Source organism: Marmota monax, unplaced genomic scaffold, assembly GCF_021218885.2.
Source record: "Marmota monax isolate L192 unplaced genomic scaffold, Marmota_monax_Labrador192_F-V1.1 WCK01_AAM20220418_F8-fsc00002, whole genome shotgun sequence".
NCBI classification, from domain to species: Eukaryota; Metazoa; Chordata; class Mammalia; order Rodentia; family Sciuridae; genus Marmota; species Marmota monax.
Window position 1 is genome coordinate 19025757 of NW_026693571.1, and position 25545 is coordinate 19051301.

At 42.5% G+C, this 25545-nt stretch overlaps 1 protein-coding gene across 1 annotated transcript in view; it reads left to right on the forward strand.

The window, feature by feature from the left end:
* Positions 1 to 25545, forward strand: part of Tspan5 (tetraspanin 5) — a 167863-nt gene that overhangs the window by 139227 nt on the left and 3091 nt on the right. The window contains exons 3-7 of the mRNA XM_046459103.2: positions 13261 to 13407; positions 17611 to 17781; positions 20446 to 20571; positions 22584 to 22631; positions 22740 to 22856. Of these exons, the coding sequence (XP_046315059.1) occupies positions 13261 to 13407; positions 17611 to 17781; positions 20446 to 20571; positions 22584 to 22631; positions 22740 to 22856 (609 nt within the window). The remainder of the gene's footprint in view (positions 1 to 13260; positions 13408 to 17610; positions 17782 to 20445; positions 20572 to 22583; positions 22632 to 22739; positions 22857 to 25545) is intronic.

Genomic DNA, 25545 nt, shown 5'->3' on the forward strand with positions numbered 1-25545 from the left:
CTCACCTCCCTACCCCCCTCACCTCTAAACTGTAGTTGCCCCAGGCTGTATCCTGAGACCACTGCTCTGTCTTCCCTTTCTTCCAGAGATCCCAGCTAGGCTTGGGGACTGCACACTAGGCATCATGCCTGACTTCCACGTTTACACTTTTGGTCCCAACCTCATCTAAATTTCAGATTCATACCCAGGGGCACCTGAGGTCTCTACTTCAGTGTCCCAAGGGCTTCTGAAACACACATCTGAGACAGCATTCCTATCCCAGCCCCCACCAATCTGCCCTTCGCAATTGCAGTAAATGGCAACTCCATCTTTCCACTTGTTCAGATAACCTTGACACCATTCTCTCTTTTCTTCTTATCACGTTCCATATATCGGCAAATGCACTGTCAGCTGAACCTTGAAACTATACTGAGAATCTCATTTCTTCTCACCACCGCCACTGTTTTTGCCCTGGTCTAACCAGCCACGACATCCTGCCTGCATTAGTTCAAAAACCTTCCAGTTATTTCTCTGCCTCTGTTCATATCCTGTTACCCACCCCAGGCCTGTCTCCATGTTGCAGTCAGAATGAACCTTTAAAAATGTAAGATGGATCCTGTAGCTTCTCCTTCCAAATCCTCCTATGAGCTTGTCATTTTACTCAAAGCCATATGCAGTGCCCACCTCCTACACGGAGCCCTCCATTTCTGTGGTCCATTCCCCACCATCCCAGGGCCTTTGTACCTGCTTGTCCGGTGCCTAGTAGGCTCTTTTATAGAAAGCATTCCTCACTAGAAAGCAAGCTCACTGAAGGAATTTTTGTTTTCTGCTATACTCTAGTACCTAGAACATTAAATGGCTTGTGGTGGTGTTCAAGCAATATTGTTCATGAAAGAATAAGCAAATGAACAATGAAAGCATTCTTTTAAACCCTGGATTATTTTGTGGTCTCTATCATTGAATTATAAAAGTCAGTAATTTCTTGGGATCATTAGTGACCTATATTGAGACTTCTTATAGCATAGAGGATGTAAAATTACATGTAGTTTCTAATGTCGGATGTGAGAGTGGCACAGTCTTAGAAATGGCAAATTCATAGGGCTGGGGTTGTGGCTTAGTGGTAGAGCACTTGCCTCCCACACATGAGGCTCTGGGTTCGATCCTCAGTACCACATAAAAACAAATAAATAAAAAATAAAGATATGTGACCTTCTATAAATAAAAAAATATATTTAAAAAAGAATTGGCAAATTCATAAATTCCAGATATTAGAAAATAGCCATTTGTTTCTGTCACAGAAGTGGAAATCTGTATTTCCAGTGTGGTTCCCTCACTTCATGAGAAAGATAAGGTGCCTTTCCTTTTCCGTTTTGCCCAACTTATATACTTATTACTTAGCTCTTGGATGGGCCGGGAGGGAGAGCCATACATGACTATCGGTTCCAAGAGAGGACAGGGCCAGCCAAGTTGTTGAGGGAAAGGGAGAATCCAGTTTTTTGGAATAGGAAAATTGCTTCCCTGACCTTTAGTGAGGATGGGGTTCCCATTGCTCATCTTGCAATCTTGAAATAGCCCTGGCCACTGGGCAGAGGGAATAACCAGGCCTGGGTGCCTGTCTCCTTTTCTTTAGCACTAGGCCTTACAGTGACCACCCAGAGGATGTTTGTGACCAAATGAATGAGAACATGCAAAAGAGCTTTATACATTGGAAAATGCTACACAGGAAAAAATAGCTCTGTATAAAGGGGTTTCGTTTTCACTTCTGAAAGGGAAGAATGACATTCTGTTTCAAAGGTGAAGAAACTGGAGGCCTGGAGATGTTAAGCTGGACATCTGGCCCCTTTCCTTCCAGTTCTCTTTCAGTGCTTCCTGCCTGCCCTTGTGCTCCCTTGATTGGGTTCTCTAGGGCAGAATGGGAAGGAAAGATCTGGTGCTCAGAGCTCCTTCCGGGAGGGAGAAATTAAAAGAATGGGAACTTAACCCCCCGGGTTGCTTCTCTCCATGGCTTTCCTGCAAATAGGAAAGACTCTTTCTCCTGGAGGCTTTTTCCAGCCCACGGTCTGGGACTGTAAGTCTCATTCTAGAACCCTCCCTTTGCTTCCTATCATGGTCCCACAGTAGAATCACCCTGAGAATCCTTCCCCATCTTTCCAGGAAAGGACATTAGGGACAGTGAGATTCAGTGCTTTAGGGAGTTCAAGGTCTTGTCTGGAGTAGATAGCGGGTGGGAGTGGTTACCCAGATGACTTGAATAGGAAAATGGACTCCTCCGCTTTCAAGGCGTGGTGGGGAGATATTTCTGACATACTGAAAAGACTTATGCAAAGATTTCATTTTATTGACTGAAGCATAGTATGTAGTATGTTCGTCTGCCTCTGTCCTTCTCAATTATCCACATAATCCTCTCAAGTTCATTCCTGTTGCATCTGAAGAGCTGGATGGCAAACAGCTCTTGGTCAGTATCTGGAAAATTACCCTGTGCTCTGACCTGCTGCAATCAGCATGTCAACAGTGCATGACATGTCACAAAAAATGTTTTTTTCTCTCTTTGTACCTACCTTTAAACTTTATTCAAAGGAACTTCCCTAAGAAAATTCAGGTTGGTCAAAATTTCAATGATTTTGTTGTTTATTCTCAGATATCTGTCACTGTCCTCCTCTCACTTTGAAGCACAGATCCAGGCTCAGTTATTACACAGGACTGGGTAACAATCAAAATGCCCAACCTCACATTGCATAGCAACGTCCTCCCTGCCCAGCCCCATCTGCCTTGGGCTTGAAGGGGAGGGGATGTGGGCCTTGGCTTCTCTTCCCCTTCTCCTCTCCCCCACTCACCAGAGTCTCCTGCCCATTTCCTGCCCTAGCAGAGTGGGATGGGGGTTTTGCTTTCCGGGCCTGGCAGATGTTAAAGTGGGGGTGATGTCTTGGTCTTTTTGAAACTTCCCTGATGAGTTCCTCTGCCTGGTGGTTCCTCGGAGCTTGGTAGTGTCTGGGTGGCCGGCCACCTGGCAACCTCCTCTCAGACCTGGTCTCTTCCTCAGCCAGGGTACCTCTGAGCTCTGCCTTCGGAGGTCTCTTCTTACCCTGTGGGCAGCCCTGTCTGACAGGAGCGTCAGGACAACCCCAAGCTGCCTCTTCCATATTGCCCTCATGTTTCCTCTTGGACGCAACTATCTGTGAATGAGGTCATCCCACCCCACCTGTACCCCTCCACATGCACCTCTGCCCGACACCAGAGCATCAGCCAGCTCCTCTCCCTGGATTTCCAGGGCAAGAGCCAGCCCACACACCTTAGGGCCCTTCCCAGGCAGTCAGACCCTAATTTTCATGTGTCCCAACTGCAGACTCCCAATTCAGAGCTCCAAGGGTCCCCTTGAATATCCTCACTAGGGTTAGAGTCAGAAGGAAGGTATCCCCACCCTGCCCTCACCCCTGAGAGTGGTATCACTCAGCACAGCAGCTGCTTTCTCCAGAGAAGTCTCATCCCCTCCCACAGTCTTGCCTGATTTCGCTGGGGTCTGTGAGAGAAAGGAGTAGAGATAGAGTGTGGAGGGCAGTGGGGCTTATTAGCTCCTACTCACTTTGATCTTCCTGGTGATCAGTGAAATCTGATGTACTTTTCTTAAAATCTTGGAAACAGATACATGCTATTAGGTTGGAGATAAGGCTCTCCTTCCCCACTGCTGCCCGCTGTCTTCATGCAGTAGGGCATAGTGGGTGGTTAGCACACTGTTCAGAGGTCAGGTGGCTTGGGCTCAAATTCTTGCTCTGGGCTGAGGATGTGGCTCAAGCGGTGGTGCGCTCGCCTGGCATGCGTGCGGCCTGGGTTCGACCCTCAGCACCACATACAAACAAAGATGTTGTGTCCTCCGAAAACTAAAAAATAAATATTAAAATTCTCTCTCTCTCTCTCTCTTAAAAAAAAAAATTCTTGCTCTGCCACTCTCTTGCCTGGGTGAGCTTGTGTGTTTCCTCATGGGGATGCCTGTGCCCAGCTGTTGGGTTTGTTGTGAGGGTGAAGCAAAGCAGAGAGCTCTGTGTCCGGCTGAGTCAGTGCTCAGCAGTGTGGCTCTTTGGTCACTGCTTTGGCTCGGGCTCCCAGCAGCTTTCACCTGGATTGCCACAGCCCCTTAGGTGCTTGCATGGCACCTAACTGCTGCCTGGGCACTTTCTACATGTGCAAGTGGTTGGGCCTTTCTCTCCTCAAAATACAGGTAGATGGAAATCCAGCCCCACCCTGCCAGCCTCTTTTCCTCTCGCCACTTGTCACACTCACACATAGATGCCATGTTGGGCCAACACCTGTCACCTTGTCTTTATACTTGCTGATACAACCTGCCCCTCCATCTGCCCCCCATGACACATGGTGCCAGGTTCTCTGTGCAGCACCCTCTGTTTCGGTTTCTCCCCTCTAGACCCAGCTCCCCTAGGGAGTCACTGTGTCATTTACTCTAAGTGCCCGTGATGAACACAACACCTGGCCCCCCCAGGCGATCCCTGTTGGAGTGTGACCTCAGCAATCAAATGAGTTGTACACCTCTATGGCTTCAGAATAGATGATCACGGCCACTAGGCTAGACCTTGCTTTTTTGTTTTTTTTCCACTTTAGTTTTGGAGCACCAGGATCAAAGCCTGTCTTAGTCTGCTCAGGCTCTTGTGATAAAAATACAGTAGACTGGGGAACTTTCACCACAGGCATTTCTTTCTCACAGTTCCAGAGTCTGTAAGTCCAAGATTAAGGTGCTGACCAGTTCAGTTCCTGGGGAGGGCTCTCTTGGTTGGCAGATGGATGCTCACATGGCAGAGCAAGAGAGGGTGGGTTCCGTCTCTTCCTCTTCTTTTAAGGACACTTAACTCATCATGGGATTCCTATCCTCAAACCCTCCCAAACCTAATCACCTACCAGAGGCCCCATCTACTATCACACTAAGGGTTAGGGCTTTAAGCTATGAATTTGGGAAGGAACACATTCAGCCCATAACAGTCTCTATTATTATTCAGTTTAAACTTTATGCTAGCCTGGAATGTTCCTAGGTACATCTTCCCTTTTCAGAATGTGCACATGAACATTCTGAGGAATGGCTAGAAAACCATGCAGAACTTCTGAAAGGTGGCACTTTGGCATGTGACTATTCCCATGTTTGTACAGTAGTCACACCAGTGCATGCTGGGAGAGAGGTTTCCCTGCCTGTGGACAACCAGCTGATGGGACTTGGTGCAGCTGCCTCCGGAGCAGCTACTTGGTTGTGGGATTTTATGTAGATCACCTAAAAAGATTATCATCATTCCTTCTGAAAGGCAGGTCATGACCATTCTTATCTGCAAGAAAAGATTACTGAGTCTCACTGATAACCTTTTTGTTTTTCTTTTTCTTACCTTTTTTATTTAAAAAAAGATTTTTTTTTTTTTTGAGATAGGCTCTTTGCGGGCTCCAACTTTGCAGGCTCCTCCCTCCTCAGCCTCCCAAGAAGCTGGGATTACAAGCATGCGTCACCACATTCAGCAATCACCACAATCACCTTCCTTGATAAGATAAACTGAGAAGGAACCACATGCCTTTGAAGATGCCAGTCTTCCTGAAGACTTGCCTCTTTGTCAGGCCATGAGCCAAGCTGCTCTTGTTCCCTTATGTCTGGGACTCTTCAGGTCTAACTAACTTTCTTCTCATCCTAGTCCTTCCTGTGGCCTCTGCATCACTTTCTTAGATAGGTGAAGGTTTGGGGTTTTGCAGAGTGGCTTCGCCAAGTAACTTTCTTTGAGGGTCTTTGATAAATTTCTGTAGGGGAAGGCTTCTCTCTGGTCCTCTGGCCCCTACTTTGTCTTTGTGTGGACATGGTTTGAAACCACAATTCCAGTTCTCCAAGACCACCCCTGAGTCACTGCATTTTCTTTGAAATGCCAGACCTAGTCTCCCTTTCTTAAGAAGAAAATGCTTATCTCCCTCTTACTCTGGGAAAAGTGTTGTCAGTGCCACCCCAGGAGGGCCTGATTTATGGAGGGCTATGTGAATCAGGACCCTGTCTCATAAATCTCCAAGGGGTCCATCTGGCCTGACTTTGCATATACATTTCATATGCCTGCCTCTCTGTTTCTCATCCAGCAGTTGAAAGGAATGTGCTCGTATACGCAAAAGCAGAAGAGTCCCAGACCTCGGGGTGTATTAGTGCTATTTTTGTATTTCTTTTCTGTGTGGGTTGACAGAGAAGAAGCTGAAACTTGCCAGGTGGCACACAGAGGCTGCTCTGTGCTGGTGGTGAAAAACAAAACAAAACAAAACAAAAAAACCAAACCACACAGACACTCCTGAAGTTTATTGGTTTGGAACCCTCTGGAGCTTTGTTTGCCTTTTCCATTTATGCCCATGCCTAGAAACCTCTGTCAAGAAGAAATCGTTACTCAGAACATATTCCTTTATTGCAGAACCATAGGGAGAAGCTGCTTAAATTCCTGGCTGAATGATTAAAGTACTGATGAGGAGATGGACATAAATGGGGAGGTTGGATGATTTTTCACATTCTTTCTAAGGCATACTATGTTCATCAAACCATGGGACAGCCAGATCTCACATGGCACAGGATGTGGTTCAGCAGCTGAAGGTCATTCAAGAGTAGTGACTCCAACACCTAGTATGTCCAGCCAGCCCCCTGGCAGCAGAGGTGTCCTTGCTCCTGGTTCTATGCACTACCATAGTACCCGCCTGTTGATTGTACCCACCTGCCTACTGCAGACACTGACTTCTCTTTCTTCCCTGCATCACCACGTCTATGTGCTCTTAGCTTCCACTGTCTTGTGGCTTCTGCCTGCTCCTGGATTTTGCTCACTCATGGCTTCCCCCTCCTGCCCTTCTCTGCATGTCTTAGATTATTCCCAGTTCCTCTCCCAAAAATCTGATGAGCATTCCCCAGTCACTGTCACCTCCATTAGGAATGATCATCAGATATAGCTGTGCCTTTCCTTAGAAGGGGCTCAGAGAGAACAAGTGCTCACATCAAAATAGACTCTTCAACACAGTTGGATTAAAATTTCTCTTAGATGCCTCTGTAGTACCCTATGACTTCCTCCTGTTCTAATATAATAGTGATAAAGGGTGATTAAACTTTTATTGAGTTCTTACCATGTGCTAAGAACTTGATGTTTGGATTTGCTTGGAGTATTTCCTTCATCCTTATAATAATCTTATGATATAGGGTACCATTTCACATATGTGGAAAATGAGACTTAGGCAGATGAGGCAATTTGCCCAAGATCACATAGATACTAAGAGGAGGAATGGGGATTCAAAGTAAGGTAGTCAGATAAAAAGTGCCTGCCTGGATGTGGAGTAAAGGGGACCCTTGCACAGTGTTGGTGGAAATGTAAAAATTAGTACAGCCATTATGGAAAACAGCCCCCTGGCATCATGAGGTTCTTCAAAAAACTAAAAAGAGAGCTACCATGTAATCCAGCTATCCCACTTCTGGGTATATACCCAAAGGAAATGAAGTCAGTATACTGAAGAGAGTTCCACAGTCCCAGATTCATTGAAATGGCTGTTCAGAATAGCCAAGAAAGAAAACCAACCTAAGCACCCATCACTGGATGATTGGGTAAAGAAAATGTGGTATGTATACATAAAGAATACTGTTCAGCCTTTCAAAAAATTCCATCATTTATACGACATTATGCTGCAAAATAAGCCAGGCACAGAAAAACAAATTCTACATGCTCTCACTTATATGTGGAATCTAAAAAAAGCAAACTCACAGAAGCAGAGAGTAAAGTGTGGTATCTGGGGGCCAGGGAGAGTAGGGGTGAAAGTGGGATGATGAAAGGTTGGGCATCCAGTTATAGTTAGATAGGAATAAGCAGCTTTGATGTGCTTTTGCACAGCAGGGTGACTATAGGTAATGATAATGCACTGCATATTTCAAAAAGAAGATTTTGAGTGTGGACACCACAAAGAAATGTTTGAGTAGATGTTTACCTTGATTTGACATTATACAGTTTATATACGACATATCAAAACATGGCATGCTACCCCATAAGTACATGCAGTTTTTATGTCTTTGTGTTTTCATTTTTAAATGTAAACTTGAAAAAAGACAGTGTAGTCACTATTGTAGTGTCCTGTTGGTCTGCACCACCCTTAACCTTGTCTGAGCTACCCTACTTGCTACATTTAGAATCCTGGAGGAAACTGCAAATGAGCCCTATGAGCTGGAGTGCTGTACAGGATGATTTGTGCAGGTTGAAGACTCTGGAATGCTCTTTGTCCCACTCTGAAGCAGCCTGTCTAAATGAATGGAATATCAGTCTCCCTTGTTCCATAATGGACACACACGGATACCTTTTTGTTTGCTGGCTGCTTTACTTCTGTTATAATGATGAGTGCCTCAGCCATGTTCCATTAATATGTCTTATTTCTGTTTAGACACATATTGGTCTCTGCTGAGGGATACTGTTGAATACCTCATGGATAGTGGGAATCTCCTGTTTTCACTGGAGCATCATTTCTTTAGGGCTGTAGGTTGATAAAGCCAATTTGTGGAATGGCCAAGATGTTGAATATATTTGTTTCTTTCAACTTTTAAACTGACTATTGTTCATTTCTTCTTTATAGCAGTGCCATAGGTTCTGGTCAATTTGTTTTTACCTGTGCTGCCTGATGTACCAACAGCTGTAGGCTACGGGTGGGAGAGAAGACCAAGGGAACTAAGAGCAGTGATATTCAAACATACCATTAGAATATCAAGAGTGCTTATGTATATGTTCATTTCTTTCATTCCTTATTAATATCTTTAGTATATGTTTAAGAATTCCTCCTATATTACGAATCTATACTCCTTTTGAACATATTTTTCTTGTAATCTGCAATCTTGATCTCTGGCTCTTATACTGTCTCTGCTGTTCCTGTTCAGAATCCCACTTCTGTGTCAATGAAAACAAATAGTTAAAGGAAGTACATATTATGTCAGTAACAAAGTACCTGAAGCTTCCATCCAGAACTGCTAATTTCATTGATGATGCTGGACTGAGAGGGAGTTAACATGAACAAAGACTGTTAATGCTGGTTTAGTTGCTATGTTGACTTGAAATATCAGCCAGCTGGGTAAATTGACCATTCTAAATCCAGCACTTCCTTCTACCATTGTGTGCTCCTGGCCCCCAGAGCACTTCTCTTCCCTCGCATAAAGTGTGGTCTCTAGTTAGGGCCTTTGTGTGTGTGTGCTACTCCCTGATGTTTCCCTGCCCCACACATGCACATTTGCTGAAGCATGGTTTGTTCAAAGCTATTGTGTTGGGCAGAACTCAGATGCAAACGGAAGACCCACATAGAACCCTGTTAAGCAATCAAGGGGTGTCTTCTGAGGATTCCCAGAGTGACACTCAGGACTCTAGGACAGGCCTCTAACCTCTAGGCCCTGGGATTTATTCTGCCTTCAGGAATTTTCCCTCCCTACTCTTTCTTTGTTTCTTCCTAAACTCTGGCTTTCTGTTTCTCATTGTAGGCTAACTTTCCTCCAAGTGGTAAAAAAACCCATGACATTCTGCACATGGCTCCAGAGTTTGGCATTTTACAGTTTCAGCCGCTGGAGAGAGATGCCTCTTGTAAATCCTGGCATCCCAATAAGGGGACTCAAGGCTTCTCAGCTCTCATGGGGGCAGTGGGCTCATGTGAGGAAGGACATCTCCGAGGGGGCTATGGAGTGGATTGAGGGGGAAGACATCCTTCCAGGAGGAGGAGGAGGAGGTGCTTGCAGGTTTCCCCAAGACTAGGTGTCTGCCGGTGTTGTTCTTGCACATTCCTGAGGATTTACCACAAATCCGACTGCCTATTTTAAATCACTTGGCAGACTCAACTGTAATCTTAGATTTTTTTTCTTCCAGCTTCTTGTCAACTACAAGCTTTAATTATAATTATTCTTCCACAAGCATGTACGAGCACTTCTTTCTCATTTGTCAAATTGAGCTTAACAAAATTACAGTGTACATTGAGAGACCCCTCTTGAAGACACGGAAGGCGGACCTGTCTTCTCCCCATCATTTTCGTAATCCAGAGTCCTTGCTGTTAGATGATGTTCCACTCACCTGAATCTCTGTGTAATCTGCTGCTCCACAGTGAGCATTTGGACACTTTGCACAGATGAAGGAGCTGGTCTTCTCTCCCTCTTCATTTAGGTAGTAAGCCCAATTCCAAGGGAGAGAAAACTGTCATTGGGCATCAATTTCGACACTATGTGCTTCAAGACTTGAGTTAATTATATACTGAATTCTTGCAAAATGCTGAGAGTGGATGTCATGGATTCTTACCACAAAAACGATAACTGTGAGGAAATGCATGTTAGCTAGATTTAGTCATTCTACTGTGTGTGTGTGTGTGTGCACATACATACTTTAAAACATTTTGCAGGGTAAGTACATATAATTTTGCTTGTCAATTAAAATGTTTTAAACAAATAAAAGATATCTTCTTTCCATCAAAAAAAGAGATTTTAATTAGTTTACAACTGATATCTACCTGGGTATATCCTGAATCCAACAAAAATAAAGTTCTTGGTAGTCTATCTTATGCTTCTCAGAATTATAGTTCCCCAAGCTCTTCATAGTATCTGTCTCCAGCCCCATCTTTTGCTGGAATTTAGAATTAAATGAGTAGAATCCGCAGTCCAGCTAGGCCCCCAAATGATTGTCGTTTCCATGGAAACAGTTGAAGGCCTCTCAATTAAAATTGCCCCTGCAGGCTAGAGAGAGTAAGTATTAAAATGAGTTTGTCTGAGAAGCCAAATTCTCATCCTCCAAATTAAACCCCCAGAGGACAAATGATCTAGGAATCTACTGATCGTTGGGATCATAATTTTCTGCCTTTTGGGGAGGAATTTTTTCTTGATATTTTAGGCACATGGATGTTTGTTTGCTTGCTTTGCAAAACCACCCCGATAATTATCTCTGTTGTCCACAGAGCTCTTTGTGTACAACCCAGAATCATGGAAGAGTGTTTGGGAACAGTCTGATCTTTGCTTAGACTTGAGTGTGAGTCACAAAAAGCCCATTAAAAATGGATGAAATCATAGCACAGTCTTAAGTTGGAAGGAGCCTAAAGGTCATTAAGTCCCAACTTCCTGTCCACTTTACGAATCCTTCCTAGAACACAGTTGAGAGGTCCCCAGCCTCAGCTGCCCATGGAGGGAAACCTGTAACCCTAAGGGCAACCTTCTCTCTTCATTGCTAGAGTCCCGATGGTTTTTGAAATGCTTCCTTAAGATGGAACCAATGCCTTTGTCATTTCCATCTCTGCTACCTCCTCTTTCAGGTGCCAAATTAATAAAGTCTAAGTCTTCTCCCATAATGAAGTTTTATCTTTTTATATTTTAAGAATAGTATGTACCCACAAAGCCCTTTCTTCCCATGGCGGAACAGGTGCAGAACATTCAGCCTTTTAACACCTGTGTAAGGAGGAGAGATTGGTTTCCTTCCCACTCTGGACCCTTAACACTGGTTCCTGGATCTTGTCCGACTTTTTTGGCAAGTTTTTTCTTGGCATCATTTGTATAGGTGGAGAATTGTTTTCAGTATTTCTGTGTTTTCTTTCACCCATTCTCCTCCTGGACTGACTATTCTAGTTCAGACCTTGGAAACCTAAGAAACAAGTTATGTTCTGGAGAAAGGTGTGGCTGCCTCTTACTGCTGAAGGTGGTGGATATACCCTTTATTCCCAAAGCTTCTCTGATCTCCCAGCCCTTGTCTGAGACTTCACTTAAACCCCTGACCTTTTCTGCTTCGGTTAAGCCTTACTTTTTAAGAGTCTTCTGGCTATTCCTCATATTTTCTGTTACTAATATACTATTGGGGTTCTTAGATTGACACCAGTCTAAAAAGAAAAACCTAACAAGTCCTCTTCTCCACATGTTTCTGCAAACTTAAAAAGGTTTGAAACTTAAAACTCCTGAACTCAGGTGTTGATTAGAACATATTGGGTACTGAGTACATGACTACAACCAACATGATAGGGAACCAGTACTGAGATAGTCTGGTCTGATTCCCCAAAATCATTGTATGATTTAAGCCCATTCCCAAACTGCTCTGGGTTCCATTTTCTTCTCATATAAAAACAGATGAATTCTTCCTGTTCTAGGTTGTTATAAGTGCTTTGAAAACAAATATATTTAATATTAGAACTTTACAGCAAACCACACAGCAAACTATAGCCCTAATACTCTGGAGGTATTTTGATTTTGGAGTTCAAAACAATAAGAAAATAAAGTATTGGTGATGTTGAATGTTTAAGACTCAAAGTTTCAAAACAGTAGTCTCTGGTCTTTTATATGAATGAACAGTAAGTATGACATTACATTTTGGAGAAAAAAAAATCTCATAATTTCTAACATAGGTTCTGAGTGGTATTTGATGTGGTCTTGTACTCAAGAGAGAGGATTTCAGAAAGAAGTGACGTTGTTTGTGGAGAAATAAAACCACTCTGGGTTAGTCTTGGGATAGGCGAATCAAAGGGTTGAAAGTGATGGAGTCTTTGATATATATATTTTTAATCCCAGCTCTTAAAAGAAGGTATTAATACCTTCTTTTAACTACCAAACAGAACATCCATCAGCACAAACCACATAAGAGCGCTCTGGGGCTCTGAGCCTGAAGGGTCTCCATGAAGCTCAGGGTGGATCCTGACATGCAGTTTTTCCCTGAGAAACTTATAGGAGCTTGTGGTCAGAACTGGATGCTGTGTTCATTTTTAGCTTCTAGCTCTCACCCTGTTTCCTGAGAAATGCCAGGGGCTTTGAAGTAGGCCATTGTCTAACATCTCCAGTCCCAGGGGACTTTAAGATGACCCCCCTTCCTTTTAGGGTATCAGAGAATGTGTTTTTCTTACACTGTTTTTGGGACTCGTTACCACTTTTATCTGGGGACACAGAAGCCACAGTAATATGTTTTCTTCTTATAGACTCTGATGACAGTCATTTTGGTTTCTTGTTTTAATTTTTTTGCTGTTTTTTTTTTTTTTGCCAAAAACATAAGTAAATTTGGATCTCAAAAAAAAAAAAGCAGATTCTTTTCCTCTTCTTTTTTCTGCTTTTCTCCTCCCTCCATCCCTTCCCCTTTCCCTTTACCCCTTCCCTATGCACCCTTCTTTGCTTTCTTGGCAGTGTCTCTGGAATACTAACCATGCCTGAGAATTCAGATGACCTCTGAAGGGTTGCGCTGGAGGGTGAGGGTGGGGACAAGTGCTGTAACCCTCACATGTGAACAAGCTAGCCTCACATCCTGGTACCTTTTGTGTTCTTTTCCACCCCAGGGAGTTCTGTCCAACATCTCGTCCATCACCGATCTTGGTGGCTTTGACCCAGTGTGGCTCTTCCTTGTGGTCGGAGGAGTGATGTTCATTTTGGGATTTGCAGGGTGCATAGGAGCACTAAGGGAAAACACTTTCCTTCTCAAATTTGTAAGTATCACACTTTCTGCTTGCAGATTTCAAAGCCAAACTCTCTTATATCAAGAGATCACCCTGGTTTCAGGCAAGATGGTGAGCTGTACCAAAGACAGTGATAAAAAACATGGCCCAGGTGCTGTTTTTCTTTCAGGAGTGGTTTCTAGCCTGTAAGAAACCTCAATCCCTACTCTGGTCATCCCTCCTGAATAATGTAAATTTCATCCACCATGCTATCCTTAAAGAATTTTTTTGGGGGGAGGGGGCTAACAGGGATTGAACTCAGGGCACTCAACCACTGAGCCACATCCCCAACCCTTTTTTTGTATTTTATTTAGAGACAGGGTCTCACTGAGTTGCTTAGCACCTCACCATTGCTGAGGCTGGCTTTGAACTCGAAATCTTCCTGCCTCAGCCTCCCAAGCTGCTGGGATTACAGGTGTGCACCATCACACCCTGCTATCCTTAGAGATTTTATACATGTGTATCACAAATGTAGTCTAATCCCTAAAGTAGATTTATATATATATATATATTTCTTTTAAGTGATTTCCTCCATTTTTATGCAGACGGTAAATAGAAAGCTGTATAGATATTGGGCTGTAGGAACCAGGCTTAAACCCAGTGACAGTAGCCTGTCAGGTTAAATCTGGTTTTAGTAAACATAGAGAAACAGTAAAAGGTAGATCTTGTTTGTGCTTGGCCAGTACAAAGTTCTCCTTGGTATGACCAGCATAATTTTTAGTTCCTTTACAGAGTGTTTGTGTGATTGCTATTAGCATGAATATTTGCAGAGGAGAGCTTTTACCAGGATTAAAAGGAAAAGTAAAGAATGAAAAGTGAAGCCTTCTCTTTGGAGATTGTATCTAAAGAAGTACAAATGGCATATGCTGTATATTTGTATCTGAAATAGAATTGGTAGATGTAGTCAGTGTGCCTGTGGATGTGGAACTTGGCATTCTGGTGGGTCCTGTATACAAAGCATCTATTCCCCTCTCCAGGAACAGGGAAGTGATTAAATGATGATCCTTTTTTATGGTAGGGGAAGATGGTAGGGATTATCAGAGAACCTTTTTTTTTTTTTGGTACTGGGGACTGAATCTAGGGGTGCTTAACCACTAAGTTACATCCCCAGCCCTTTTTTTTTAATCTTAAGCTTTGCTAAGGTGCTAAGGCTGGCCTTGAACTCACCATCCCCTTGCCTCAACTTCCCGAATAGCTGGGATTATAAGCATGCACCACCATGCCCAACTTCAGAGAACCATGTTTGCATAACTAAAATCCTTTCCAATTTTTGTTGACATGACATCATGAAGGATCATTTTCATTTAAAACTCGAGCTTATCCTAGAACCCGTCCCAACAGCCGTGTGGCCTGTGGTTCTCTTCCCCAACATTTCTGACAACTTTTTCTCCAACATGACTAAGAAGACATTTACTGCACCCCACCCAGCCCGATCCATTTTGAATTTAGGCAGCTCTGACTGTGAGAAGGAGGCTGTTATCCTGAAAGTTCGTGTGATTTATGCTATCAGAAAACCCAGAAGTACTTGGTTGTAGGTACAGTTTAATGAGCAGCTGGTTCTCTATATATGGGGCTATAGTAGGAGTAGCTAGTTTCCCAAGACTCTAACTGCTTTATCTTACAGATTCAAACTTTGCACACACATAGGGTTCATTCTTGCCTTGCCAGACCTGTGGAGCCTCCAGGAGAGGTTTGCCCATACCCTGACCTGCCAGTCCACCAGCCTTCTGGGCACAAGGCACTCTGAATGCTGAGCTTGCTCAACCTTTCCATAGTCTGTTTAGGCCCTATCATTCTTACCTGTTGTCACTGTTTTATCCATTTAAGCCTCTATGTCCCCAAATATAAGATCTCCATTAATGTGATTTACTTAAATATAGTTTCATTAAAAATAGTAGTCAGTTTATAAAACCCCGTGTAGAAAATAAAAAATATTGTGTTATTTTTTGGCTTTTTTTTTTTTTTAATTCTTGGAGAATATTTTTAAGGGCCTCTCTCTTCAGTCCAAACTATGAAAATTGGCTGAGAATGTTTGCCAGGAAGGAGCTACGAGATAAGTAGGAAATAAATGTCAGCATGCCTTTACACAGACTTAGATGTCTAAGACCAGGACTGTTGCTGAGGGAAAATCCTACAGTGAAAGGATTATGAAGTAGATGTGGAGCTTCCTGGTTGACTGAGGCCCTAGGATGAAGCCTGTGAGTTCGTTTCTGCCCTTCTGGAAATAGGAGAAGTTAGCTCACAAAGCCTGGGGCATGTAGGTTTACAAATATTTGAAATCAATTAAACTTGGATTTGATATTTGATATGTATATTATGTAATCTGAGAAAATGTATCAGGGGAACTGGAAAATGAGCTTCCCTAACCTTTACAGAGATGAGAACTAAAAATCTCATTAAAATCTTTGCATGACTTCTGTCTTGCTGTTTTGGGTGTGTGCACAACAGGCATGCTAGTTACGATTTTATCATCTCTGTATCATAGGAACTATCGCATTTACATGTTTGAGGTGGTACTCAGTTAAGGAAAGGGTACTGTATTAAAGGAGGTAGGCACTGAGCAAAGTGGTATGAATTTTTTTCTTTTTTCCAAATTAAGGGAAGCTTCATTTGAAATTATTGGTATCATTGATGATAATTAAGAACTGTTTAAATTCTATTTCCAGTGAACTCATCAAGGAACAATAACCAGGAATTCTCTGGGAACCTGAAGAACTGAGTTGACGGGTCTAGAATTGGGGTCTAAACCTTGGGGTCCTAGATTTTGGCAGATACTTGATTTCTTCCTTCTAGCCGTCCGGCCACATCCTTCCTCACAGAGCCACACCTGGCACCCTAGATAAGCACTCAGCTTTAGTGATGTGAAATGACTCCTTCCCAGTGCCCTTTCCCACCCCATTCTCTACCCCCAGATCACTTAAGACTGTAATGTCTTCGAAGAAAGGTTTATGGTCTTACTCATCCTTGCTTCTGCAGATCCTGACTTACCACAGGGGCATTGTGGGTCATTCAGTTGACGTTTGCTGAGTGAATGAATGTTTTTGAACCCCTCCCTCTACACATTCTCTCTTGGCTGGCAGCTTGGTGTGTGCTTGTTGAAGATAGAAACCACAGACCACTAAGTCCCCAGTGCCTCCTTAGCTACTCACTGTTCTGCAGCCTTCAGGACCTCTGCCCAGCAGGTGTGGTCCCAATGTCACCCTCTGCTGTTCTCACCCAAGAGTTTGTCTATAATGTGCCCCATTTCTCATCATCTATTTTAGTTTAAAAAAATTGAGAAGGGTAAGGATGTGGGAGTGATTGAGATGGAAAGAACGGTGGGCGTGAACAAGAGTCAGTAAATGACTAAGACAAGGCTCTTCTGAGGATTCTAGAAGGAAGGGAGATTTCTCCAGAGTTAAGAGCAATTACCACATTGCTTTATGGTGTCTAGCCCTAAACTCTTCTTATCTACATGAGCCACAAGTCTCCCTTTGGCTGCATTTTGATGTTATTTAAAACGTTTCCTGAGCTTGGTGCTTCCCAGAGGAAGCCAAGTACAGCTAGCATTCTCCAGAAAGCCCTTAACCCAGGGGCTCATTCTGTTTTTACAATTGGAAATTATTTTCATGTCACATTCACAACTCCCCCCACTTCCTCTTTGACTTCTTTGTCCAAGATGAACCAATCTGTTATTTCATGCTGTACAGCAGGTGCAAAGAGGAATCAAAACTGTGTCCGAATCCATAAAAAGGATATATTGCATAAAGAATCAAGGCCACAGTACGAATGACAGATGATTGTAAAATATTGGGATAATCTATCTTTCAAGTTAGAAAAAAGCTTACTAGAGGTAGAGGCGGGTCATTGTTCAGATGTCTGGCAGTACATTAATCACGAGAAATTCATTAGGCATTAATGTGGGTCTAATGAGAAATTCCTGTGACTCATGTTTGCTTATGGGCTTTGTTGGTTAATTATCAAGTGGAACTCCAGAGCTTCTAAAATGTGATGATGAATTGATTTTTAATTTTTAAAAGTTCTTTCTTGGAGTGTAATATTCTATTACTAAATCTTAAGAAACTGAAGATTATGTGGTTTGGAGATGTGTAACAATCAACTGTAATTACAATCCTTTTCAGAGAGTAACTATGTAACTACATCAGATCAAAACAGCCCTTTTAACTGTGTTCTGTGTATGTGTCTTTTGTCTAGTTTTCTGTGTTCCTGGGAATTATTTTCTTCCTGGAGCTTACTGCTGGGGTTTTGGCATTTGTTTTCAAAGACTGGATCAAAGACCAGCTGTATTTCTTTATAAACAACAACATCAGAGCGTACAGGGATGACATTGATTTGCAAAACCTTATAGACTTCACCCAGGAATATGTAAGTTCAAATTTGGTTTATTTTAAAGTTGAAAGTCTTCTCAAAAGGATGACCCCACAATACTCTTCTAGTTTCTCTATCTCTGCCAGATAGAAACGTCTCTGACTTTTCTGCATATTTTTTTCTTTGTCCGCTTGTATATTATTTTTTCACTCTGTGACTTATAGGATTTGAGTCTAAAATGGAAATGTTCTATTTTCACTTGTGTCAATTTCAGTTAGAGGAACAAAGAAGAAAACTTGAGCAAAAAGGTTATAATCATAGTGGTCCTTCCCTATCAGCCTTTGAAGAACATTGTTCTCCTATGGGTCTAAAGTTTTATTTGGTTATTATTATATGGATTCTTTCTTTTTTATTAACCCCCTTTTTGGTAACCCTCCCTACTTCCCAATTTGTCATGATGTACTTCATAGAATATTTGTCAGCAAAGTTCCTAAAATATGCCTATTCATATATTATTATTGCATGTGCAGCAGTTAAAACTAAAAATTTAGAAGCTCCTAACCCTAGGAGTTCTCCTGCTCCCTAGCCTTCCAGCCAGTGGGGAATCTGTGCACAAGAGTCCCGCCCATCCCTCAGGTGTGTGAACTTGACTGTGTGACAGCTAACTCAATGCAAGTAAAGAAGCAACTGCCTCTTTTCACTCAAAATGGTGTAAAAGAGGGGTCCAGAAACACAAGGTCTCAGGGACCTGGACTAACAAAATCTTGCCCTATTTCCTTTAATAGAAAAAAATATAAATATTAATAGCTACTATCTAACTCACAGTGCCATTATGATACTAATGAGCTATACATGGTTTTATATTCAGCCTGAGGTGTTTTTATCCTACAGATTAGCAGGTCTTTATATGCCTGCAGTGAAAGATTGGGTAAGCTAAGTGGACCCAGACAGCGGTGTCCCTGGCATTAATGAATATGGCAGGACTGGAGGGCAGACAGAAGCCCAGTGGGCCAATGGTCTGATGCAGGTTGGACCATTTTCCAGAACAAGCCAGGGTCATTGTGGATAAAGATAGGACACGACTGCAGAGCACTGGTTGTGAGAGAAACCACCCTTCCTCACTAGGCATCAGCCCTCGGCTCTGAGCTGTGTGTTTTGAATGGCGCAGCAGCAGTTGTCCAGAGCAAGCTGTAGGTGGGGTGTGTAACCGAGCCCCATTTCATCTCCTCGGCAGACTTGATGTTCTGTTAGGTCAGAGTGGATGTGAGCTCACACTCCCCCAGTACTTTTCATGACTAGTTTGCATGACAAACCTGATGGAACTTTGGGACAGACCTTGAGATGCACAGCCCAAGCCCTTGGAGGGCCAGCTGAGCTTGAAGAACATGCGTGCACACAGTGTCCTGAAGTGCTGTCTGCTTTGTTCGGAAATACTATTGGTCAAAACTTTGTATTAATTTAATTCAAAGAAGTAGAGATAGTCTAGCATAGAGGGTTAGTAGGGGTCTTATGGAATAGCCCTTAAATATGGCTCCACTTAAGACCCACTCAGTATATTATATTTTAATTATAAAATTAAAATATAATATTTTAATTATAAAATTAAAATATAATATTTTAATTTTTAAACTTTTTAAAGTTGAAAATGTAAAGATAGTCTAGCATAGAGGGTTAGTAGGGGTCTTATGGAATAGCCCTTAAATATGGCTCCACTTAAGACCCACTCAGTATATTATATTTTAATTATAAAATTAAAATATAATATTTTAATTTTTAAACTTTTTAAAGTTGAAAATGTAAATGTATGTGCTTGCTTTTTAAAATTCAGAACAGAAACAAATGTAATGAAAGCAACCCTGTATGACTTTTAGGATATGAATATGTTCACTAACATTTTTTTTCTGGGCTTATAGGGCCTTGGGCATGCTAGAAAAGTGCTCTGCCACTGAGTTATGTCCCCAGTCTGATGTTCACTATTTTGATTATGGTGATAGTTTCACAAGGCTATGTCACACTTACCAAATTATATAGTTGGTATATTATTATAAAATGTGCAGTTTACTGTATGTCAGTAAAAACCATTAAAATATGGAGATCAAAACTTTAAGCCCGGGGCTGGGGATGTGGCTCAAGCGGTAGTGTGCTCGCCTGGCATGCGTGCGGCCCGGGTTCGATCCTCAGCACCACATACAAACAAAGATGTTGTGTCCGCCGAAAACTAAAAAATAAATATTAAAAATTCTCTCTCTCTCTCTCTCTCTCTCTCTCTCTCTCTCTCTCTCTCTTTCTCTCACTCTCTCTAAAAAAAAAAAAAACAACAAAACTTTAAGCCCACCTACAGGCCAGTTGCCTCCTTCAGATGCTGCCATCTTGTTAAAGATCCTTCTAGAATATTCTTACAGATCCTTCTAGAAGATTTCGAAGCCAAACTGATCCTGTTCTTAGTGAGCTCTTGCTGTACAACACTCATATCCCCCCAACACCATGGGTTTCATTGATCGTTTAAATCACATGCCAGCACATCTTTGTAAACCTTCAGCCTTAATTACTCTGGAAGCTTTTGCAGGGGCCATTTACGTTCTGTTTGGCTGAAAAACTTAATTCTGAGACAGAAGAGAAGGTTAGAGCTGGCAGAGGCTGGGTGTCATTCTGGCGGGTGTGAGTGTAGGCGCCTGATCGCCTCCAAGTCAAGATGTTCTAATTGTCTCCTGTTTGCTCTAGTGGCAGTGCTGTGGGGCTTTTGGAGCTGATGATTGGAACCTAAATATTTACTTCAATTGCACAGATTCCAATGCAAGTCGAGAGCGCTGCGGCGTGCCGTTCTCCTGCTGTACTAAAGACCCGGCGGTGAGTGACTGCCAGCAAACTGTTGGCCTGCTCTGTGCGCCACAGCGAGGGTGTGAGGGATGGGTAGAGCGATTTTGTCTTGAAACCTCTTCTTACCTGCCTTTGGCTCATTGGAACTCCTGTTAGGGGGTAGAGTGCTCGGATCTTCTGGTAGGAGCAATCATCCCTGGCATTAATGTAGAAGTCTATGCTGGTTCCCAGGCCAAGGTGTTATTGCGCATTGGCTCATTTAAGTTCAGAACATTTCTACCAGCAGATGCCTCCATTACCCTGCCTTTTCAGGTGAAGAACAAGGCACATGGAGTGTCAGTCACTTTCTCAGGTTCACTCTTCTGCCAGTGATGGAACCAAGCACCAGATGGCAGCAGCCTGCCCATATCGCTTGTTATTACTTCTTTGTGAGAAGGTTGGGCTCACACGAGAGCTCTCCATTAATTAGTTGGGGGCTCATAACCCTCTTCTTCCCAGCCAAGTTCCTAGGGAAGGTATTAGGAGCAGAGGGACAGTTTGAGACACATGGGGCTAGATTACTTCTTAGCAAGACCATAGCCTCCCAGGCTCTTGGGTGTCATAATAACTACAGTAATTGCTGTTTGCATATTATTTTTAAAAAGAAAGCATTAAAAAACCCTATTTATAAGCCACTCCCTTATACCACAGGTTTGATTATATCTTGAGGTCAAAGGATTCAGCCTGGTAAACAGAATGACTGAAAATGCAATTCCTTCTTGCACGTGAAAAGCCAGAATTGGGTGTTAGAAATGAGAGGTTGTCCCACACTCATCCCTGCATGCTCCTAGCTACATGCCTTCTGGACTCCAGTGTCTCTCTGAGTCCTTCAGCCCCAGGTGTCCTCCCCCTGGCCTGTCCTTGCCCCCAGTGAGTGGAGCCAGGAGAGCATCGATGAGTTCCAAGGTTGCTCACCTGCAAGGTAGAGGCCATGGGCCTCTTTAAGAGAGGCTGTGGTCTTGGTGTTGCGGTGGGCAGGCCTTCTCCACCAGCTCGGGGTTCAGCCTGGGCTGTGTCTCTTGGTCTGATGGAGCCTGAGAATTACTAACAACTGTCCAACTCTGGTCCTGATGGCTCGTTTCCTGCTGGCTCGTTTATCCCTCTCCTAGGGCAGAGAATGCCCATCTCTGGGCTTGAGGTGCCCACTCTGGTGGCCTTGCCACTGGCCAGCAGACACTGAATTGTGTGCTCCCTGTCTCCAGGTCCTGTCTAATATTAATAGTCCATTATAAGAATTCAGAAGATTCTCGGGAGTCACTAGGCTTCTCCTTTCAACTACAGAGATTTTCAGTAAAACTGTTTTATTCTATGAGATCTAAGCTAAGAAAATCTACCTAATACTCCACAGAGGGGAAGAATAAACTAACTCAAAAAAGTGGAACCCAAGTTTCTGATCAGGTCCTGGGAGATGTCAGGCTGCCCGTGTGATAGGTAGTCAGGATTGTGTTTTGTTTTTAATTATTGAAGTAATGCATTCTTGTTGAAAAACCATCTAAACAATACAGAAGTTTGTAGATTAAAATGTATGAGTATGTGCTTGGCACACACAGGTCCTGGGTTTGTGCTTAACATGCACCCTTCACCATATACACACACAAAAATATAAGAGACCTCCCTCCCCACCAAAAAAAATTAAGGTACTTACTGTGTCCTTCAGGTTTTGTTTTAATCTACTTTCTCCAGTCTCTGCACCCCCTAAGCTCCTTAGGGTCGGCAGCATTTTGAGTCTTGAGCTTCCTACATAATGGATTTGTCCTGTTCGAGATTCCCCGAGCCTCCATTTTCCTCGTGTATAAAATAGGACATATTTTCATACCTATTTCTGAAAATTGTTATCATGATTACATGGGATAGCATAGCTAAAGTGTTTAACATAGTTCTACCATCTGTATACCCCTGTACACATTTATTACTGACACTTGCTGGGGGGCTTCTGCCCATTTCTAGATGGATTTTCTGTTTAATAAGAGTGAATTTCACTTTTCTTTTTCTTTCTTTACCAGGAAGATGTCATCAATACTCAGTGTGGCTACGATGCCAGGCAAAAACCAGTAAGTGGAATCTCATCTTGCCGCTTAGCACGCAGGGTATTTGGAGGCGCTTTTGCATATGCACAGTGCTGTATCTGTGACACTCTGCTCTCCTCTTCCCTTGTGAAGGAAGTTGACCAGCAGATTGTAATCTACACAAAAGGCTGTGTGCCCCAGTTTGAGAAGTGGCTGCAGGACAATTTAACCATCGTGGCTGGTATTTTCATAGGCATTGCATTGCTGCAGGTAAGACAAGGTCCTTTATGGATAACACAGGGAAATGGTGCCCCAGGAGAGCCCTCACCAGGACAGAAGCTTTGCACAATCACCTGAGTGTCATTGTTATTAAAACACATTGGAGGGCTGCAAACAGACCAAACTATTCCATTTGAATTTTTTTTTTTAAGATCTGATTTTAGATCCTGAAATACTGTAGGAAGTCTTATTTATTTATATTTTCATTTTCAAGATGGAGAAATTAAGTAGATCACTAGTTGCCTGATAGTGTTCTGTTGTTTCCATGAGCTTACTGCATTGCGATAGCTGGGGCAGACTTGAATAGTCAGAGTAGATCTCAGTGATGAGATTAGAGCTTTGGGGAGCTTCAGAGATGTTGTGTCCCTTTTTGCTGTCTGGACCAGCTTGCCAAAGTGACAGTGAGGGAAGGAGCACCCACTTTTCCTCCTGAATGGTCTCAAGAGCTGGACTCTTTATGTTGTTGACATGATACTTTCTTTGGAGATTCACAAACAGGGCACATGGTTGAAAGAAATTAGAGAAGACCAAAATAAATGGAAAGACATCCTGTGTTCACAGATTGCAAGACTTCATATTTTCAAGTGGCATTACTCTTCAAATCGACTTACAACTTCTTTGCAGTCCTTATCACAATTCCAATTGCCTTTATGTCCATAATGAAAAAGCCGATCCCAAAATTCATATGGAAATATAAGGAACACAGAATTGTCTAAATGAACTAAAAAAAGAACAAATTTGGAGAATTCACACTTACCAATACAAAACCAACTACAAAGCTACATCATCAATCAAGATAGTGTGTACTCAAATAAGGCTAGCCATTGTAGAGCAGAGGAATAGAATTAGAAGTCTAGAAATAACCTCATATGTCTATGGTCAGTTTATTTTTGACAAGGGAACAAAACCATTCAGTGGGCATAAACCCTCTTTTCAACAAGTAGTGCTGGGAATATTGGATATCTGTGTACCAAAAAGTGAAATTAGACCGTTATTTCATATAATATGTAAATATTAACTTAAAATAGATCAAAGACCTAAATATATCCAGGCATGGTGGTGCATGCCTGCAGTCTCAGCTACTCAGGAGGCTGAGGTAGGAGGATTGTTCAAGTACAGAAGTTTGAGACCAACTTGAGCAACGTAGAGAGACCCAAGAAATGAAAAAGAAAAGAATGAAAAGGAAAATAAGAAGAGAGCCAAATAAGAGCTAAACTGTGACACTCTAGAAGAATACAGATGCAAATCTTTGTGATTTCTGGATTAAGTAATGTTGCCTTAGATATGACAGCAACAAGCAACCCAAGAAAATGAAAATAAATGAACTCCATAAAAATTAAAAAACTTCTGTGCTGAAAATGGTATTGTTGAGAAAGTAAAAAGTTAACCCACAAAGTTGGAGAAAATATTTTCAAATCATTGTCTTAAAAAGGTCTTTCAAGGGCTGGAGTTGTGGCTCAATGGTGGAGCGCTTGCCTAGCATATGTGAGGCACTGGGTTCAATCCTCAGCACCACATAAAAAAACAAACAAATAAACTTATAAAAAATAAAAACAACTTTATGACTTAAAAAAAAAGTCTATCAAGAATATAGAAAAAAATGTTTACAGTCCAACAATAAAAAGACCCAGTTTTAAAATGAGCAAAGGATCTCAGTAGACATTTAAGAAGATAAAAAATGGCTGATATGCACAGGAAACGATGCCAACGTCATTAGTATTTAGAAAGTGCAAATAAAAACTGGTATAAGATACCATTTCACACTCAGCGGGATGGCAGAATAAAAAAAGACAAGACAATAATAAGTGTTGGTGAGGATATGGAGAAACTGGAACTCTCACATGCTGCTGGAAGGCATGAAAGGGTGCAGCCTATTTGGAGAACAACTTGGCAGCTCTCAGAAAGTTAAAAATAAAGGTATCATATGGCCCAGTAATTCCAGTCCTAGGAATGTACCCAAAAGGATTGAAAAATATATTCACCAAAAGATTGTGCATAAATGTTCATAGCAGCTTTATTCATAATTTTCAAATAAAAGAACAATTCGGATATTCATTAATTGAGGAGTGGATAAACAAAATGTGGAATAGACATATGATAGAATATCATTCAGCAACCAGAATGCTTGGCCAAGAATTCTTTGTAAGAGTCAGTGTGATTTCCTGCTTCAATAGTACTTGGAAAGAACCTGTCATTTGTCCACCACCTGTACTGGCCCCCAGAGCCAGCCCTTCTCCACCTCTCCACCATGCCCTCAGACTACCCCAGGATCTTTGCTGTCCCCACCTCTGCCTCTCAGCCAGGTCAAACTGGAGCTCTACCTCCCCCTGTCTGCCTGCCCATCGTTCTACTGCTTTGACCAGGATGATGTGACTTTGAAGAACTTTGCCAAATCTCACCAATCTCACAAGGACAAGGGAACATGCTTGGAAACTGATGAAACTTCAGAACTAATGAGGTAGCTCTGTCTTCCTGCAGGATATCAAGAAACCAGACCTTGACAGGGGAGCAGGCCACATGCAACTGGCCACTGACAAAATGACCCCCTCTGTGTAACTTTATTGAGACTCATTACCTGAATGATCAGGCAGAATTCCTCAAAGAACTGGGTAACTTTGTAATCAACTTCTGCAGAATAGGAGCCCCTGAATCTGTCATGGCAGAAGACCTCTTTGACCAG